This window comes from Littorina saxatilis, linkage group LG4 (assembly GCF_037325665.1).
Source record: "Littorina saxatilis isolate snail1 linkage group LG4, US_GU_Lsax_2.0, whole genome shotgun sequence".
Lineage (NCBI taxonomy): Eukaryota > Metazoa > Mollusca > Gastropoda > Littorinimorpha > Littorinidae > Littorina > Littorina saxatilis.
The window spans coordinates 11,232,340-11,252,550 of record NC_090248.1 but is presented as its reverse complement, the minus strand read 5'-3'; the positions used below and the strand labels follow the sequence as shown (position 1 = coordinate 11,252,550).

General features: G+C 45.8%; 1 protein-coding gene across 3 annotated transcripts in view; it reads right to left on the bottom strand.

The window, feature by feature from the left end:
* The window catches only part of LOC138963952 (uncharacterized), a 124,453-nt gene that overhangs the window by 39,332 nt on the left and 64,910 nt on the right, over positions 1–20,211 (bottom strand). For all 3 annotated transcript variants that reach the window (XM_070335806.1, XM_070335808.1, XM_070335807.1), the window contains 12 exons: positions 18,532–18,681; positions 18,157–18,216; positions 16,347–16,501; positions 14,245–14,338; positions 13,676–13,803; positions 11,920–12,082; positions 11,540–11,637; positions 10,941–11,063; positions 4,220–4,303; positions 2,915–3,195; positions 2,352–2,530; positions 1,229–1,380 (listed from right to left, as the gene is read on the bottom strand). In XM_070335806.1, coding sequence (XP_070191907.1) covers positions 1,229–1,380; positions 2,352–2,530; positions 2,915–3,195; positions 4,220–4,303; positions 10,941–11,063; positions 11,540–11,637; positions 11,920–12,082; positions 13,676–13,803; positions 14,245–14,338; positions 16,347–16,501; positions 18,157–18,216; positions 18,532–18,681 — 1,667 coding nt within the window. The remainder of the gene's footprint in view (positions 1–1,228; positions 1,381–2,351; positions 2,531–2,914; positions 3,196–4,219; positions 4,304–10,940; positions 11,064–11,539; positions 11,638–11,919; positions 12,083–13,675; positions 13,804–14,244; positions 14,339–16,346; positions 16,502–18,156; positions 18,217–18,531; positions 18,682–20,211) is intronic.

The following is a 20,211-nucleotide window of genomic DNA, read 5'->3' as shown; positions in this document are numbered from 1 at the left end:
ATTTTTAAGTTTGAAACAGTTATCTTCCATAGTTCAGGGTCAAGGTCACTTCAAAATATGTATACAATCCAACTTTGAAGAGCTCCTGTGACCTTGACCTTGAAGCAAGGTAAACCAAACTGGTATCAAAAGATGGGGCTTACTTTGCCCTATATATCATATATAGGTGAGGTATTAAATCTCAAAAACTTCAGAGAAAATGGGAAAAATGTGAAAAATAGCTGTTTTTTAGACAACATTTATGGCCCCTGCGACCTTGACCTTGAAGCAAGGTCAAGATGCTATGTATGTTTTTTGGGGCCTTGTCATCATACACCATCTTGCCAAATTTGGTACTGATAGACTGAATAGTGTCCAAGAAATATCCAACGTTAAAGTTTTCCGGACGGACGGACGGACGCCGGGACGGACGGACGGACGACTCGGGTGAGTACATAGACTCACTTTTGCTTCGCATGTGAGTCAAAAATGAGTGAGTCTTAAAACGGGGGTAACTTTACAGAGGTTCTGAACAGAAAGTCTGAGAAAACAAGGTCTTAAAAATGAGTGAGTCTTAAAACGGGGGTAACTTTACAGAGGTTCTGAACAGAAAGTCGGAGAAAACAAGGTCTTAACAAGAGGCGAAGCCTTCAAGGCTCACGTAAGAAATAGACAAACAGTAACACAAACTCAATCACTCCGTCACACATACACACCCACACACACAGTAAGCTTAGGTGACACTGTGCAAGAAAGCGAGACATTAGATCTAGATCTGTCTGTGTCTGCATGTAGCCTACTTACAGGGACACGACTGCCAACTAGTCTCGGCCCGCTCAAAATAACAATGACCGAGACTTTCAGTAATTCCTACGCGTTACGTCTAACCCTCTTACGTCATAATGTGACGTCTTCAAATAGTTTCTATCACACACGTCAAACACTTTTGACCGTGACGTAATCTTATGCGAGCTTTATCCATAGTCTTGGATAACCACTCACACATAGACTCGGAAATGTTAAAGTTTCTACCACAGACACACACACACACGCACACACGCACAAACGCACGCACAGACAGACAAAGTTACGATCGCATAGGCTACACTTACGTGAGCCAAAAATGAGGGAGTCTTAAAACGGGGGTAACTTTACAGAGGTTCTGAACAGAAAGTCGGAGAAAACAAGGTCTTAAAAATGAGGGAGTCTTAAAACGGGGGGTCTCAGAAGGGAAACAGAAGCCACTTACCGGCCCAAGAAGGCGCGCCAGGGGAAGAGGTTCTTGGCGGGCAGGTCTCTGGCTTCCATGGGTTCTGGGATGGTCAGGTAGGCAGAGAAGATGCTGGGTCTCTGCACGTTGCTCAGCCTGGCCAGGGCGTGGCGCATGTTGGTGTTGATGCTCTGTTGTATGGTCACACAAAGGTCAGACAGGTGGGGGGCATTGACACACACACAAAATACATAGACATTGACATAGATACACAGACATAGACATTGACACGCAGGTATAGATCAATCAATCAATCAATCAATGAGGCTTATATCGCGCGTATTCCGTGGGTACAGTTCTAAGCGCAGGGATTTATTTTTTTATTTTTTTATTTTTATTTTATGCAATTTATATCGCGCACATATTCAAGGCACAGGAATTTATTTATGCCGTGTGAGATGGCATTTTTTTACACAATACATCACGCATTCACATCGGCCAGCAGATCGCAGCCATTTCGGCGCATATCCTACTTTTCACGGCCTATTATTCCAAGTCACACGGGTATTTTGGTGGACATTTTTATCTATGCCTATACAATTTTGCCAGGAAAGACCCTTTTGTCAATCGTGGGATCTTTAACGTGCACAGCCCAATGTAGTGTACACGAAGGGACCTCGGTTTTTCGTCTCATCCGAAAGATATAGATACACAGACAAAGACACTGACACAAAGACATAGATACAGACACAGAGATGAGGGCACTGACAAGACACATATGACACAGACATAGACAGGGACATACATGCACAGACACACGCACGCACGCACGCACACACACACACACACACACACAAAAACGCTGGTTCATCATATAGATGAGCGCAGTGACCATCTTTGAAGAGCCTGAATGTTCTATACCGGAGACAGGAATGCAATGCTCTTAAGTGATGCTTCTGATTGAAACATGAAATGATTCAAGGATGCCCCTCTTAGCTTGGAGTGATGGTGGGTAGGAGAGAGGGGGATGGCTTGGCTTGGGTGTGTGTGTGTGTGTGTGTGTGTGTGTGTGTGTGTATGTGTGTGTGTGTGTGTGTGTGGGAGGGAGGGGGCAAGATTCAGGATGATAACACAAACAAACAATATTTAATGCAATCCACACCTTGAAGGCCTGCATGTTCCCGGTGGACAGGAAGGTGTCCGTCATACAGTAGCGCACGGCAGTGTCAAACTCCAGGAAGAGGACATCGCGACGCAGCCACAGCAGTTCCTGCACCATGTTGGGGTCAGCGGGGTCACTCAGCGCGTCCACGTGCTTCTGGATCTCACGCAGCTCAGACCCTGGTCACCACAGTGCAAAACAAAGTCAATGAGATATTTCCCCGAAAGCGGCGTATGGCTGCCTAAATGGTGGGTTAATATGGTCATAAATGTAAAACCCCACTTGTGTAAAAATCACGAGTGTATGTGGGAGTATCGGCAAAACTTGATACTGTAGACTTTACAAGGAAAGTTACTCTTCGCTGACATCCATGGGACACAGCTCGCACAATTTCTGGCAAATAAAAAGCCACAAGCGCCTGTTTAAATAAAAAACAAAACCTCAAAATGTTGACAAATTTCACAGCACTAAAGGCTGTCAAACAAATGTATTTTCAGCACCGACCACACAATCAAACAAAGCTAACCGTCAGCTTACTACAAAACACAAGGAAGTTAACTAACCAATGCCCTCAGTGCCGCCCCAGTCGGCCGACACAAACTCCATCTTCCTGGATCCCAGCCTGGCGGTGGAGCTGCCCAGGTGAGAGAAAGCGCACAGGTACTGCAGAATGTCGTGCAGTGACGACACGATACTCAGGGTGAAGGCCAAACCCGCGTAGCAAAGGTCGTCCTCAAGGTGTTTGAACATGATGAGGACCTCGGTGTGGTGAGGGATGAACCACAGGTTCAGTACGTGGCTCCCGTCCTGGGACAGAACTCGGCGAGGACGCTTCTTCAACTGCCTGCAGAGTGAAAAATGAGTTGTTTGAATGTACAGTGTACTGTGTTTTATCAAGAACAGACACACAAAGCTTGTGAACAGAGAACTCGATGAGGCCTGCAGAGTGAAAACACTTTGGTAAAAAATAAAGTTTTTAAATACGAGAATTTATAACGTGCACATATCTCACCACAAGGCAACTCAAGGCGCATGAATGTACAGTGTACTGTGTTTTATCATGGACAGAAACACAAAGCTTGTGAAGAGAGAACTCGATGAGGACGCTTCTTCAAATGCCTGCAGAGTGAAAACACTTTGGTGAAAATGAACTTCTACAATGTACAGAGTACTGTGGGTCTTTATGTGTGAAGAGAACCATGCAGTGTCTTGGTTTTATAATGCTGCCTGTAAAACACACACAGTTCTCTAGAAAGTGTGCTTACAGAGCACTTCTGTTCTCAAGAAACAGATTTAACGCTTTGTACCCCAGCTATGTTGACCAAGTTATTTTTAGCCGAGACCAGCTGTGCTGCAGGTCACTCAGAATTGTAGTAACTGTGTAGTAACTGCATGTGTATCAACACGCTGAAATACAGGCGTTAGATCGACGTTACAGGAATTGACTGAAGCTAACAGTCTGAGTAGATATATCCATACCTGGTCAGTTAGAGCCATATATGAGTGGGTACAGATATATCCATACCTGGGAGACAATGAGTTAAAATGCAGGAGGAGAACTATTAACATGGTGAGTTTTACTACATGTGCAGCAGACATGACGGAGTACATTTGGCATATTTTCAGCACAACCACAATTTGGACTATACATTATTAAGACGTTTGCCTCTAATGAAAGTTGTCAGTGAATTGCAAGAAAAAAGTGTGTTCTTTCCAGTAAGGCCATTCTAAAATGTCAGAAGCAAGAACTAAAGGAAAGAGTTTTCAAGAAATGTTTATAGTTGTCTACCCGAAATAAACAATTCCTGCACTCATCAAGAAAACATAATACACTGCAAATGTACCCGGCAGACTGACAGTGACAGTACCTGGGATCAGGGGTCAGGCCAGGTGTATCATCCTCTGATGGGTCTTTCTTCTCGTTCACAGTGCCCTCCATGAAGTAGGTTTCTCTGCACAATGATTACAACTTGCAATAAGTGTTGTATCACTGTAGGGGAAAAAGACAACAGAAATAGGCTGGCAATGTGTAACCGAGTGCCGAAACACCACAGTCACCTTTGGAGGCGAAGTCCAATCAAACAGGATTGAGAATTTTAGAGCTTATTTCTAAGCCCTATAAAAACTGTTATGCATTCGCAAAGGAATCCATGAACATACAGAGAGACAAAAGCCGCCAGACCCCATCACAAACAGAACTCTACAATCCACAGGTGTTGCCTACTTCAAAGGCAAACAACTCTGCAGAGTCTGCTGTGAAGGGCGACGGTAGTCTCCCTGTCACAAATGTTCCAAAGAACAACAAGGGATGAGTCATGGAACAATCATGAACAAAACAGAAAATAGCATGGTCATAAGACATCAGCTCAAAACATTTTAAAGTGGACAAGACAAATGCTTGCACAGTGTTGAGATGAAAGCAAAAGAAGCAGAAAAAAATAAGTGCCAGCTTTAAATGCAGTCACTAAAATAATACACCATTAGTATACTCCGTTACACACATCACTTACAAAGACTCTCCTGATTACTACGGTGAGTCAAAAATCACTGTGGTTATATATACAAGGCTGGGGAAGCCCCATGACAATCTGCCACTGGGGAAGACAAACTGCAAATTAGCTGTTTAGGCAACAGATGTATTGGAAAATTTCCTAAATAAATTATCATTTAATTAATATACTTACCCGAATCACATTAGCATTGAGTCACCTGAGATGCTTATCACTGAAAAACGCTTACCCGGCTAAAGAATTTAAAGGGAAGCAACCCCATCACCAAAACGAAAGTGAAAGTAGCTTTGGTAATGGGCCAGTACACCGGGAGTTACCTCCCATACGGGTGTATGCCACGTCACTTCCTCTAGGAACACGTGCCTATTATCATACGGCTTTAAAAAATCTTAAAACCATAAGCGGGGCAGGTGGGAGGGAATACAGTATGTGATTCGGGTAAGTATATTAATTAAATGATAATTTATTTAGGAAATTTTCCATTTAATATCATATTCTTACTCCGAATCACATTAGCAGATAACATCAACAAGGCGGTGGGCTAGAAATGAATCAAAACTCACCATCAAGTTCTGGACAGGAACTGGCCTGCTGCTATGAGCGCTGGAAGGCCTCTGGAGCCATCCTGTCGAAGAGCTGTGACGTCCCGAAGATAAAAGTTTATGAAAACATCTTCGGAACGCCAATACGCAGTTGTCAGCACCTCCTCTAGACGTCTGGAGCGCAGAACTGCCAGAGAGGATGCCCACGCCCTCGTCTCATGGGCTCGGGCCGAGTCAAGTGGCAAGGAGGGCATAACCCCCCCCCTCTTTGTGCGCCTCCACTCATAAGCCTGCTTGATGAGCGAGGACACCCACCGGGCCAACGTTACCTTCGACAAATCTTTCTCGCGCCTAGTAAGGAAAGAGATAAACAACAACTTCTGAGAACTAGACCGAATCGGCTGAGTCCGGGCTAAGTACAGACGAAGTGCCCTCACAGGGCAATTGACCGAATCGGGGTCACCCGGGGCCAACGCGCTGGTCAGAGCCTTAACTCTAACCAGCGGAGAGGCCTGCCCCGGAGACTGATTCTTGGCCAGGAAATCAGGCCGGAAACGCAAAGATGCGGAACCGTCCGGCTCAAAGGAGATATCTCCAGGCTGACCCGACAGGGCGTGGACCTCGCTACCCCGTCGGGCCGTAGCCAACAAAAGGAGAAACAGCGCTTTGCGAGTGACATTGAACAGACTGGCCTCGCTTAAAGGCTCAAAATCCGCAGAACGAAGGAATTCCAGGATTAAAAACAAGTCCCACTTGGGAGCGGGCAAACGAGCTTTAGCTTCCTTAAGAGCAGCCCCTTTAATGACTGCAGCTATAACGCCCCCGACTCGAACAGAACGACCAATCTGCTGAAGAGTCGCCGAGATAGCGGAGCGCCGGACCCTCAACGAGGAGACTGAGGCGCCCTGTGAAGACATGAAAGAGAGGTGGTTAGCGACCTGAATAGAGCGCGGAGCCACCGAACTCACCCCTCTAGCTGAACACCAGGCAGTCCATGCCTTCCAGTGGGAAGCATAAACTGAAGAGGTGGACGCTCTATGCGAGCGAGCCACCAAGTCCAGAGTCAAAGACGACGCCCCAGAGCGCTTCAGCGAGTCCCGAACAACTTCCACACGTGAAGCTTCAGAAGACTGGGCTCCTCGTGTGGAATGCCTGTTCGGGGCTGCACTAGTTCCCCTCGCACGAGTGCGAGAGGAATGGGGGGCCCTTGGGCAAGCCGAAGAAGATCTGGAAACCAGACCTGCGACGGCCACAGAGGAGCGACCAGAAGAAGAAGGGCCGGCTCCTCCATCTCCGCTTTCCGGATTACTCGGCTGAGTAACGGAAAGGGAGGAGTCTGAAGATCTGTATGTGCCCCCCAACCCTCCCTGGACGCATCTGTAAAGAGGTCCAGGTCGGGGAGGGGCACGACGATCGGAACACCTCTGCAGACCCACTCCGTGTGCAACCACGGAAGGGTCGCAGACTGGAACCATCCCTGCAAAGGGATGAGGGCGTCCCAGTCCACCAGAGGAGAGTCCACAAACGGCTTCAGCGCGAACTGAAGCGGACATTTGTGGACCCGGCCCAGTGAAACCAGAAGAGCCATAGACTCCATCTGCCCCAAGATGGAGGCGAGCGAGCGGATGGAAGCCATCAGGAGAGGTAAAGTGGAGCGAATCTGAGCTTGGAGCTTGTCCACCCTTCTCTGAGAAGGCTGGACAGTCCAAGCGACCGTGTCGAAAGACATCCCCAGATAAGTGAATGTCTGTGACGGGGTCAGCTCCGACTTTACCCGGTTGATCGAGAACCCCAGCCAGTTGGATTCTCGAAGAACCGTCAGGGTATCCTGCGAACAGCCGCTCTGGGACTGGTTCATGATGAGCCAGTCGTCCAGATAAGCCCGCAGACGGATACCCTGGGACCTCACCAGTGCACAGACCTGTCTCACCACCATGGTGAAAATCCACGGTGCGAGAGACAGCCCGAAAGGGAGTGCGCGAAACTGGTAGATCTGATCTCCCCACCGGAAACGAAGCCATTTCCGGTCGGTCGGATGCATAAGAATGTGAAAGTATGCGTCCGTGAGATCGATCGAGGTCACCCAGTCTCCTGGGCGGAGAGAGTCTCGGACAGAGGCTGGCGTCTCCATCTTGAATTTTATCTCCCTCAAGAAAGTATTGAGGAGAGATAAATCCAACACGGGACGCCATCCTCCTGATGCTTTGGGAACAGCGACCAGACGCCCGTAAAATCCCAGGGAGCTGTGGACCCGAACTCTCTCCACCGCGCCCTTCTGCTCCAGGGAGGCAATTTCCGACTGCAAGACGGGACGTGCTTCCTGCGAGAAGGGGGGCTTGAACCGCGGAGGCACTCGGGTAAGAGGCGCCTTTTCCTCCCGCCAGAGTAGACGGAAGCCCGAACTCACCACTCCCACAATCCATTGGCTGTCTACTACCGACATCCAACGAGAAAGTGCCCGGGAGGGGCCTCCCGCCATCACCAAGGTGGAGGGCGGGAGGGAGGTGAGATCGGGAGCGCTTCATTGGGGGTGTGGCTTACTTCCAGAGCCGCCACGCCCCCTCCCCGATGCCGTCCTCTTCTTCCCACCACGAGCGGCCGGCGAAGCCTGCCGCTTCTGAGCTGGCTTGGGGTTAGACGATGTCTGAGCCTGCTTCTGTCTAGAAGGCTGAGACTGTTTCACCCCCTTCAGAGTGTAGTCAAGGAACTGACTGTCCTTGTTTGACTGAATCTCCTTCTGTCTGGCATCCAGTGCCAGCGGACAGAAGAGAGACTCCTCTGAGACCGGGGAGACTCTCAAGGTCTCCCTAGTAGCCAGCTCCGTGAATTGGGACTGCGAGAGGAAGAGATCCCTCCTGCAGAGTACCGCTTGGGTGTACTGCAGGGAGGAAAGACGCAATTGTTCCTCATTGACCTTGGCCAATGCGGTCAAAAGCGCAGAGACATCGTCCGCATTCTGTTCTTCACTGAGAGTGAAAGGAACTAGCGAATCGGTCAATGCCCGAGAAAGAGCCCGAACGAGAGTCTCCGCAATGGAGGACAGTTCGATCTGCCGACGTCCAACCTCCTCAGCAGAGAGGAGGGAAGCCTCGGAAACCGGCAAAACCGAATCACGCTTGATCGGTTTAGTCAGAAGAGGCAGCAATTCCCGGGAAACCGGAAGGGTAGCCCTAGGGAGTGCAAAAGACGCCAGCCAATTCTGGCTCTGATTGGGCATGCCAAGCTTCCTATTGGCCGTAGGCACGAAGGAAGAGGCTTGGGCAGCTGAAGCCACCCACTGCTGAGCTGATTCCGGAACTGGACCAAAAGGAAGCAGTAACGGAACAGGCACTGGCCGAATACCACTCCCCGCATGTGCTGGACGAACCAGTGAATGCGAAAGTTGGTAAGCCACTGACGGAGACTCGGCGAACCGGAAGGAAGAAACATCCTCCTGTGCCGGCCGGAAGTCCGCCATGGCAGAAGGAACGAATGATCCGCAGCCACCACCCCTTCAGGAAAATAACGAGACGTTACTTCCGCCGCGACGTCAAGAACAGACTTGAGCTTCGACGGAAACACGCCCCGCGACTCCTCGCTGACCACTGATGGAGCATCAGAATAGTCACACGTGGAACCATGACCGAAGTCACCAGTTCCGGAAGCAGAAGCATGCCCTGGCAAACCGGAAACCGGAAAAGCCTGAGCACTAACGTCATCCTGCCGCCCAAAACCCTGTGAAGGTAAAGGGTAAGCAGGACGACCATCCGCAAAAACCGGAGCTGGATGAGCTGACGTCACTCCCCCGACTGAGTGGAGTGATGCCTGCTCAAGCCTAGGCGCTTGAAAGCCGGAAGGCGCACGCTGTAATCCACTATCTGGTATCCGGAAGGAACCACCAGAAGAGGAAGAAGCGTTTCCGGCCGAAACCGGAAGTGTAGTCAACGGAACCGCAAAATGCGGAAGTGAAGACTGCACTGGTTGACTTCGCGATCCGGAAGGACCGGAAGTCAGTGAATACTCCATCCTGCCGCGACCGCCGTAGCGTGCCGGAGCGGACGGATCATCACTTCCGGCAAGTGCCGGAAATGCGGCAGTCGAAACCGACTGCCGCCGCTGTTCGAACAAGTCCGGGGCCTCGTAGGTTATCGCCGGAAATGAAAGATCAGCAAGGTATCGGTCGTGACCCGATGCGAAAGAGCTGTCCCCCGAAGGAGAACGTCCAGGCGCCTCACGAGGGCTATCGGACCAGCTCTGCTTACCAACCGACGCTGAAGAGGGAGGACGCTGCTCCAAGCCGGAAGTGGAGGACAAAGACACGGAAGCCAATGCCCGGACGTCACTGCCAGATGCCGGAAACGCCGAACTGCTGGCGACGGAACGCTGAAATTCTGCCTGCACCAAGCTGCGGATTTCTGGAACCAGTGACTTTAACAGAGAGGAAACCAACGCACCTTGTCCAGGTGCTAACAAAGAAGACGAAGTCTCCGATGTAGAGACAGGTGCAGAAGTAACAGTAGCGCTAGGCGCCGCAAAAGAAGCAGAAGTAGTAACAGCGCTAGGCGCCGAAATTGGTACAGCCAACAAAGTGTTACGCTCTTGGTCTGTAACAAGTAACGTTGCTTTGGAAGAGGAAGACTTAGCCTTAATTTTCCCCTTGGGGTCCGACTTGCCACGGCGCTTGTCTGAATCAGACATGTTGACAACAACACGTGGCAACGCGAAAAAATTTACTGAAACATAAGTCTAAACGACTGGAAAATTCAGTAAACACACGCACTAATGCGTTAACAAAATACTATAGCTAAACTTGCCCCACAAGCAGAGGCACGGAGAGCTACAAACAAAGTCACACGAGCTAGAAAACTAACTCACACAACAAAATGGCGACACGCAAGACACTGACACAAACGTCAACAACACGTGGCAAAGTAAAAAGATTTACTGAAACGTAAGTCAAAACGACTGAAAACACAGTAAACACACACGCTTACGCGTCAACAAAATACTAAAGCTACACTTGCCCAAACAGAAAGAGGGCACGCAGAGCTACTAGCAAAGTCACACGAGTTAGCTAACTAACTCACACAACAAAATGGCGAAACACGCAAGTCACTGACACACAAGTCCGTAAAAAACGGACAACGTACAGTAACGAAACAGCGCAAACAACCAACAACAAACGGGAACGAGCTCACCAAACTGTAGGCAAGGCGAGCAGACAAGCTGGGTAACGTGGCCGGCGGGTGTCACTCAAACACACAAGGTCAGCCACAGAGCGTCAAAAAGTGAACCGTCCTCTCCGAGGTGAAAAAGACGTATGCTAATAGGCACGTGTTCCTAGAGGAAGTGACGTGGCATACACCCGTATGGGAGGTAACTCCCGGTGTACTGGCCCATTACCAAAGCTACTTTCACTTTCGTTTTGGTGATGGGGTTGCTTCCCTTTAAATTCTTTAGCCGGGTAAGCGTTTTTCAGTGATAAGCATCTCAGGTGACTCAATGCTAATGTGATTCGGAGTAAGAATATGATATTAAATGAGTTTTTCATAACTTACTTGACAGAAGGGAAGTCCTCCAGCAGACTGAGCATGCTGCTGTAGTAGGCCAGGATCTGGGCTCGCATTGATGAGTGAGCCATGCGGATGTGGAAACGCTCGCAGTATCCTGAGATCATCTTCCTGTGTACAGCACGCATCATGCAAGGACTTCATTCATTGCTACAACTAAACGCTCCCAGTATGCTGAGATCATCTTCCTGTGTACACCACGCATAATGCAAGGACTTCATTCATTGCTACAACTACACTAAGCTTTGCGTCTCTAAGATCACTCAAAAATCAGGATTTAACAATGAGCACATGCACCAAATGTTTACAGTTACGATGATGGCGTCTCTTCACTACTGTAATGTTTTCTTTCTAAAACTTTTAACCACAAAACAACAGAGATATACATAAGAATATGGGTGCATATAAAGAATAAAAACTCTGCCAGAACATTTGTCTGAGCCACTTATTCTGTGAGACAATCATTACCTTGCTCGTTTCAGACCTTTTAACTTTACTTCTTTCACCAAACCTATAGAATAATTCAAAGAAACATTGACACCAACACTAACACTACCAACAACAATAACAACGACAAAGGTTCTGACCTCTTCAGTTTTTCCAGTTCATCAGGATTTCTGAGCACAACTCCCATTGCCGACTTTTTGCTGACAAAATCATTCAGCATGACATCACGACTTGGTGTCTGGAACAACAGGAAAAAGGTATAAGGATTGTCAGGTTCTGTCATCATGATAAAGTGAGCTTTCACAAATAAAAAGATGAGTAACAGATTTCCTCACAGCAAACAATCGAACAGACAGACACATGAAGCAAAATCAAATTCAGAGATCATCTACCTTTTCCATCTGAAGTGACATGAAGACCTCCAGTGCAAAATAAAATTCAGACGTCATCTACCTTTTCCATCTGCAAACAATCAGACAGACAGACACACGAAGCAAAATAAAATTCAGAAATCATCTACCTTTTCCATCTGTAGTGACATGAAGGCCTCCGGTGCCGCCTTGCTTTTGCTCTCTGCCTGGTGATGACCTACGAGACTGGACGGTCCGGTCGGCCCCGACATCCCCGTCAACTGGGTCATGGAGCTCTTCTCGCTCTTCGTGTCTGAAGCGCTGTTCTGGGCCCTGCAAAATAGATAAACCATACATTTTTAACTCTCATCATACCAACCTGAAGAAGGCAGTTTGTCGCTGCCAAAATATTGATAAAGAAAGTACTAATCTGGTTATACTGCTGTGTCCTCTTTTTGTTTAAACCATACATCCACCAACAAAATATTTTATAAAACACATCTGCGATTCTCAGCTCAGGAGGTCATCTTCCCCCCCCCCGCTTACCACACCTACCTGACATCCATGAAAAAGACAGTGATTTTATTAACAAACTTGGGATTTTTAGCTCCGTTTGTCAATTTACTGGCGATGAAGTTGGTTGTTCCTTCAGGCAGGCAGACAGTTAAATTGGTAAATACCTGCTCTTTGAAAGGCCTGCTCAGCAGTTCCACAGAATGATCCGTTAGGAAATTCTCAACAAAATCAGCAAACTCAGATCATAAGGAAGCTGAGTTCAAAATAAGCTGACAAACAGCTCCACTGTCAGAATGTAAAGACAAACTGAAAAGAACAGAACAAAATTCTGTATATTATCGTGTACGTTTCCCTTTAAACCAATAAACAAACAAATCTTTCTTTCTTTTCTTTATTTGGTGTTTAACGTCGTTTTCAACCACGAAGGTTATATCGCGACGGAAAACAAACAAATAAAGATGTGATGTCCACATCAACTGACGCAGGTCAACCTTATGTGATGACTGAGAAACAGTATCTCTGTCCCATCCTCGTGTGGTGGTGGCACATCAAACACCTCGGGTCAACCTTATGTGATGACTGAGAAACAGTATCTCTGTCCCATCCTCGTGTGGTGGTGGCACATCAAACACCTCGGGTCAACCTTATGTGATGACTGAGAAACAGTATCTCTGTCCCATCCTCGTGTGGTGGTGGCACATAAAACACCTCGGGTCAACCTTATGTGATGACTGAGAAACAGTATCTCTGTCCCATCCTCGTGTGGTGGTGGCACATCAAACACCTCGGGTCAACCTTATGTGATGACTGAGAAACAGTATCTCTGTCCCATCCTCGTGTGGTGGTGGCACATCAAACACCTCGGGTCATTCTGCCAGAAATGCAGATGGCAGGAACCTTAACTCTTCTTCTTCTTCTGCGTTTGTGGACTGAAACTCCCACGTACACTCGTGTGTGTTTTTTGCACGAGTGGAATTTGACGTGTATGACCGTTTTTTACCCCGCCATTTAGGCAGCCATACGCCGTTTTCGGAGGAAGCATGCTGGGTATTTTCGTGTTTCTATAACCCACCGAACTCTGACATGGATTACAGGATCTTTTTCGTGCGCACTTGGTCTTGTGCTTGCGTGTACACACGGGGGGTGTTCGGACACCGAGGAGAGTCTGCACACAAAGTTGACTCTGAGAAATAAATCTCTCGCCGAACGTGGGGACGAACTCACGCTGACAGCGGCCAACTGGATACAAATCCAGCGCGCTACCGACTGAGCAAAATCCCCGCCCGCCCCTTAACTCTTGATTCAGCGGGCTTTTTCCTGGGAGGAAGTGACACAAATTTTCCAGCAATACGATAAGAAATAAAAATGACCAAAAACAATTTTAAAAAATCAAGGGAAACAATCACTTACCCCTTTCCAAGCTCCCTGACCGGATGACAGATGGAGGCCTGCAGGACGGCGGAGGTCAGAGCGTTCTTGTGCACAATCTGCGCCTTGAGGACAACCTGAATGCTCTCCACACCACCTGGACGTAACACCTGCCCAGCACATCACACGCAACAATTAATAAACATTAGAATGGTAAGTTTATGGAACGTTCATTCCACAAAACGAAGCATTTACTGCAACATTTATCTACATGTATTGATCTTTACAGTGGACAACAATTAAGATAACACAATAGATAAATAAAAATGGTGCAAAAATGAAGACTTATCCTTGTTTGTGAGCTGTGCCTTGTGCAAGATGGCACCAATATGTCAAAAGCATGAACATGACACATACTTACAGACAATCCAAACGACAATTCAAATCAAGAGGGAAAACAGGACAAATGTTTGAGCACATAAAAAAAGGAAGACCAGCATACACAAATTCGTCAAAGAGAGTAAAGTAAAATGAAAAGGCTTCAGAATGGTTTAAGATTTTATAATTCTTGCCTCTTTGTCAATTATGTGCGTTGGAGGGAAAGGTTTTACCTGAAGCACACCTTCCCTGGTGCGGAAAGAGAAACGACCCACATGACTTTCATCCAGCTCATGGATGGCCAAACTACGATGGGTTGGTGAGTACCTGAGGATACAGATTTATATAAACGCAGAACTGTTACAAACAAAAAAGCCCCTTGTACTTCAAATGGCAATGACGATTAAAACCTTTTGATCATTTCAAAATGTGAGAGAGGGAGACAATTGAACATACATTAACACCACACTAATTCACATGCAGACTTTTCTTCTCAATTTCGAATTATTCCAACATCAAACACATCCATTTGTCTGCTTCACCTGCCCTGTCAAGTTTTAAGGCTAGATATAAAATTACAACTGTGACAGGGAGACTACCGTCGCCCTTCACAGCATGGATTCCTTTGCGAATGCATAATTACAGTTTTTAAAGGGCTTAGAAATAAGCTCTAAAATTCTCAATCCTGTTTGATTGGACTTCGCCTCCAAAGGTGATTGTGGTGTTTTGGCACTCGGTTACACAACCCTTAACCATGACTGAGCTCACTTCAATTCAATCACCATTCAGGCATTCATTCTTTCATGAAGGGGACTCTGAAAAACTAGCTGTTAAAAGCAACAGAGTTGTAGTGTAGTTGAAAAAAGCTCCAGGTCAAAATGAAGTCTATATTGAAGTCTAACTCAGACTGAAGTGAACGAGAAAGAGTGGTCCTCCACCCTCTGAACTCTTACGATTAGCATTACGGCCTAGTCTTGCTACCCAGTGGTAGTTGTACCCCCCGCGGGTTAGGGGGAAGAATTTACCCGATGCTCCCCAGCATGTCGTAAGAGGCGACTAACGGATTCTGTTTCTCCTTTTACCCTTGTTAAGTGTTTCTTGTATAGAATATAGTCAATTTTTGTAAAGATTTTAGTCAAGCAGTATGTAAGAAATGTTAAGTCCTTTGTACCGGAAACTTGCATTCTTCCAGTAAGGTAATATATTGTACTACGTTGCAAGCCCTTGGAGCAAATTTTTGATTAGTGCTTTTGTGAACAAGAAACAATTGACAAGTGGCTCTATCCCATCTCTCCCCTTTCCCCGTCGCGATATAACCTTCGTGGTTGAAAACGATGTTAAACACCAAATAAAGAAAAAGAAAGAATGGTAGTTGTACAGAACTCAGGGTCAGAATCAGCAAGTCAATCTACACTGCAGGTCTAAGCTAAGCTGATCTCAAAAAGGAACTGACTCATTTATCAACAGCAGAGACTTTGTCCTGTGTTCTAAATAACTGAATTCTTAATGTAACCGAGTACCGAAACACCACAATCACCTTTGGAGGCGAAGTCCAATCAAACAGGATTGAGAATTTTAGAGCTTATTTCTAAGCCCTATAAAAACTGTTATGCATTCGCAAAGGAATCCATGAACATACAGAGAGACAAAAGCCGCCAGACCCCATCACAAACAGAACTCTATAATCCCGAGGTGTTGCCTACTTCAAAGGCGAACAACTCTGCAGAGTCTGCTGTGAAGGGCGACGGTAGTCTCCCTGTCACACTCGCCCCCGTTTGAATGAACTTTGTCCCCAAAAGTTCCGAACCATGGACCCGCCAAGCTTAGGTCCCTCCCAGGTTCGTGGAATGGGAACAGCACGAAAAATGATTCAGTGGCCATAACGCCATTCCTGAACATATCATGTCGAGTCCCATCCTGTCGACGACGCCAAATGTAACCGTGTGCCTAAACACCACAATCACCTTTGGAGGCGAAGTCCAATCAAACAGTCCATAGTTCACCTCAAATACAGAGAGACAAAAGCCGCCAGACCCCATCACAAACAGAACTCTACAATCCACAGGTGTTGCCTTGCGAGCTATAAATAGCTCGCAACTTCTAAGGCTAACAACTCTGCAGAGTCTGGTGTGAAGGGCGACGGTAGTCTCCCTGTCACACTGAAATTCAGTGCCAAAGCTTCGTGAAGTAGATTTCGTGAAGTCGACTTCAACCAATTAATATTAGGCTTTACAAGCAGCTCCATTGCTAAGTCTCGCTAACAAAAGATAGTGGTACATACAGATCTTTCGATCAAAATGTGCAAGTATACGCTGGAAAAAAAAAGCTGACTCACTTGTCGACACCCGCATCATTTTCCAGTATGGCAGTGATGAAGATGGGTGGTGGCTTGTCAGCGGCGGGCTTGTGACCGGCGTACTCAAACTGAACCAGTCGCATGTTGATGTGGGCAGCATCGTATCCCATATCCTTGGCTTGCTTCATGTACACCTGTCACCACAAATTCAAGTGGTTAAGCTCAAATTTGATTGTGTGCCACACTCAGCTCTCTTGTCTCATGTGCGCAAGTCTTGGTACACGTATCTTCTTTTAAAATATCAAAGTGTCTACTAAAAAATCATCACTGCCAGATGAAAAGAACAAAAAATTAATTGCACATGAGTGACAAAAATTTGAATGGCAAAATAAAACAAGTAGCGTGAAGCGATATAAAGACATTTGGCTAATCCAACACCACAAACCAATCATCATCGAGACTACATTCAAATAGTCTCGGCTAACCATACCGAAGACCGAGACGGGTCACGCTCGCCTCCGCGAAGCACGCGTCCGTGGTACTTACTGCACCTATTTCCTTTCATTCTGAGCATATTTTTAGAGTAAACATGACATATTTTTTAATTCAGGAAAAGATGAGGATTACAACGCAATCAATTTCAAATCTGTTTGTGAAAAATCGATTTTAATGACAACTTTAATGAGCAAACGCATTAATTAATTTTTAATCCTACAAGCTGAAATGCAATACCAAAGTCTGGGCTTCGTCGAAAATTACTTGACCAAAATTTCAACCAATTTGGTAGAAAAATTAGAGCGTGACAGTGCTGCCTCAACTTTCACAAAAAGCCGGATATGACGTCATCAAAGACATTTATCAAAAAAATGAAAACAAGAAGAGCAAACGCTCGATCGAGTCACTTTCGCAGTTCTGAATATTATATGAGGCATCAGATGGACAGGAAGAAATTGCTATTCACAACACAATGAGTCACGTTCACATAAAATTTGAGCCCGGTCACTTTTATAGTTTCCGAGAAAAGCCCAACGTTAAGTTGTGTGTTGCCGAACAGAAAAGGCTAGTTATCTCCCTTGTTTTTCTGATAACGTTCGTAAAAGGCTACAGATGTAAATACTTTGATGTAAAGAATAATCCTACAAAGTTTCAATCACATCCGATGAACTTTGTCAAAGATATAAAATGTCTAATTTTTCCTTTGACGCTGACCTGTGACCTTGAAAAAGGTCAAAGGTCAACGAAACCATCGTTAAAGTGTAGAGGTCATTGGAGGTCACGACTAAACAAAATATGAGCCCGATCGCTTTGATAGTTTCCGAGAAAAGTCCAACGTTAAGGTGGTGTCTACGGACGGCCGGCCGGACGGCCGGCCGGACAGACTAACACTGACCGATTACATAGAGTCACTTTTTCTCAAGTGACTCAAAAACCGTCAGGGGATATTAAACTCAGGAACTCTCATGTAAAGTTGTATAAAAATCGGTCCGGTAGTTTTCTCTGAATCGCTGTACACACACACACACGTACACACGTATACACACACACACACACACACACACACACACACACACACACACATACACACACCACGACCCTCCATCTCGATTCCCCCTCTATGTTAAAACATTTAGTCAAAGCTTGACTAAATGTAAAAAGTAAGAAAGGCATATGAGTATTTAGCCCAAATCTGATCTTTCCATGAATCTATGAGTACAAAGCAACTAAAAATTCAAACACACCGATTCTGATCAGGACATACAGAAAGTAAAAGCAAAGGGGAAAACTTGCACCGTTTAAAGGCCCAAAATGTGGTACATCCGTGAGATTAGAAACAAGCAAAGACACTCACAGCAGACAGGATCTCGCTCTCCCAGGCCGAGTCAAGCAGGCGATGTCTCAGTGACACTGACTGTAAAACAAGACCACGTTTCTTGAATCATCAAAGATATCTGCCCAATACAGTACTTAATACTTCAGTTCCTAAGTCAAGAATTTCTGAAAATTCAAATACATGAACGGCTTTTGGTGAATAATCAGTTACACAACTGCTTGCTCTTGTGTCAAAATATCAACAATTTAAAAAAAAAGACAAAGATCAACAAGAACACACTTGTCAAAATGCACTGACATCATACAGCTACAGCAATATTACATGTCTGCCTTCGTCAAAACTATCCTCACTCGAAAACCGTCTCTGAAAAAGTTCAATGGACAGTGGACTGACCTCCATGACCCTGCCGACAGACTCCAGCATGGCAAGCTGTCTCTCCTTCTGCGAGATTCGTGTGCCGCTCTTCTGCTCCTTTTGGATGATCAGGTGGTGGGCCAGCTCACACATGAACAGCGGGTCCTCCACGTAGACGTCAGAAAACAGCTGTGCAAGACAAGAAAGCATCATGGTCACGAGAACTTTTTGTGTTCGAGTTGTGCTATAAAATGCAACTACTCTGACTATATACTCTGTCCAAATGATGAAAATGTTTTTGTTTTTTTTATCTGGGTAGAAATAGGGCTGTCTTTATTAGGCAAAAAATGCCACTCCCTGTTATTGTTTGTCTTCTTCTCTCTTCCTTGTATTTTTGTCTAAAAAGTGGATTTTTTTTCTGAGGCTGCACTGAATGAGCACAGTCCCTGTGAAGTGTGGCGTACCTGTCTGTGACAGCTTCTCTGCCATTTACTACTTGTTTATCCTCTCTATCACCCCAAAAGCATTCTCTTACTTTTAAAATTGTTGCGTTAGAAATGTACAGCTTACGTCTTTTGTTAGCTGAGCCATAGACCATTTATCCTGGACCGCCAACTAGCTCTCTCTCCGCTCTTTCTCTCTATTACGAGGTAGCGGCCTCACGCATTTAGGAACGAAGAGAGGTACAGAAAAGCGTGCTATTCTTCTCAGCGCAACTACTACCCCGCTCTTCTTGGCCTTTCGAAATCAGGGGGATGTCATATCCGGTGTTGATTGTAAACATGGACGAAGTTGCCGAGGTAAGTTCTGAAAATGCTAAAATAAACTCAGCTAAAGTGCATATGTGAACAGCTCAGATCATGGGTAATTTTAACACCTTCACATTTAAATGCTTATTTTATAGCCATCCATTGAATTGAGAAGAAAACAAAGCATACTAAACTGCTTAGCATGAATCAAACAATAAGAAAATAAAAAGAACCAACAGCATCGTTTTGTATGTGTGGGTAGTAAACACGTTTTATTTACAAAACACGGCGGAAAATGGCGACATATTTGTTGCACAGCGACAGGTCACTTTCTTCAACCAAGGCCAGTACTTTCATACATGACAAAGGAAAGCAAATATGGCCTGAATAATAAAGTTATAGTGTTCCTTTGCGTGTCTGAGTGATAAACTGTTTTAACCAACTATCTTCTGAAACGTAATTGCACTCAGCAGATTTGTCTTCCGCTCATAACTTTCGTGTCACACGGTCTTTGCGACAAACAGATAGATCGCATTCTCGCAGAAAATCATTGACAACACAGACCAGTCATTTTTAGCATTGCATTTGGGAAGGGCTACTATTATAGTGTGTTTTAAGAAAGAAAAACATTACAGTATCGGCAGAACACGACCAAATGAGTTTTCGTGTTACAGCGTTATGGGCGTGAGATTGTTTAGACTTTTTGTTCTCACACTGTAGCAAAATCATTGACAACACAGACAAGTCAGTTTTAGCATAGACATTGGGAAAGGCTACTATTATAGTGTGTTTTAGGAAAGAAAAACATTATAGAATCGGCAGAACACGACCAAATCATGACAAATGAGTTTGCGTTTTGGGCGTTATGGGCGTTTTTTCACACTGCAGATCATATCTCAAAAACTACGGAGTGGATCTTTATGAAATTTGATATGGATATTTTTGACTGGATTTTCTCATAGAAGGTTTT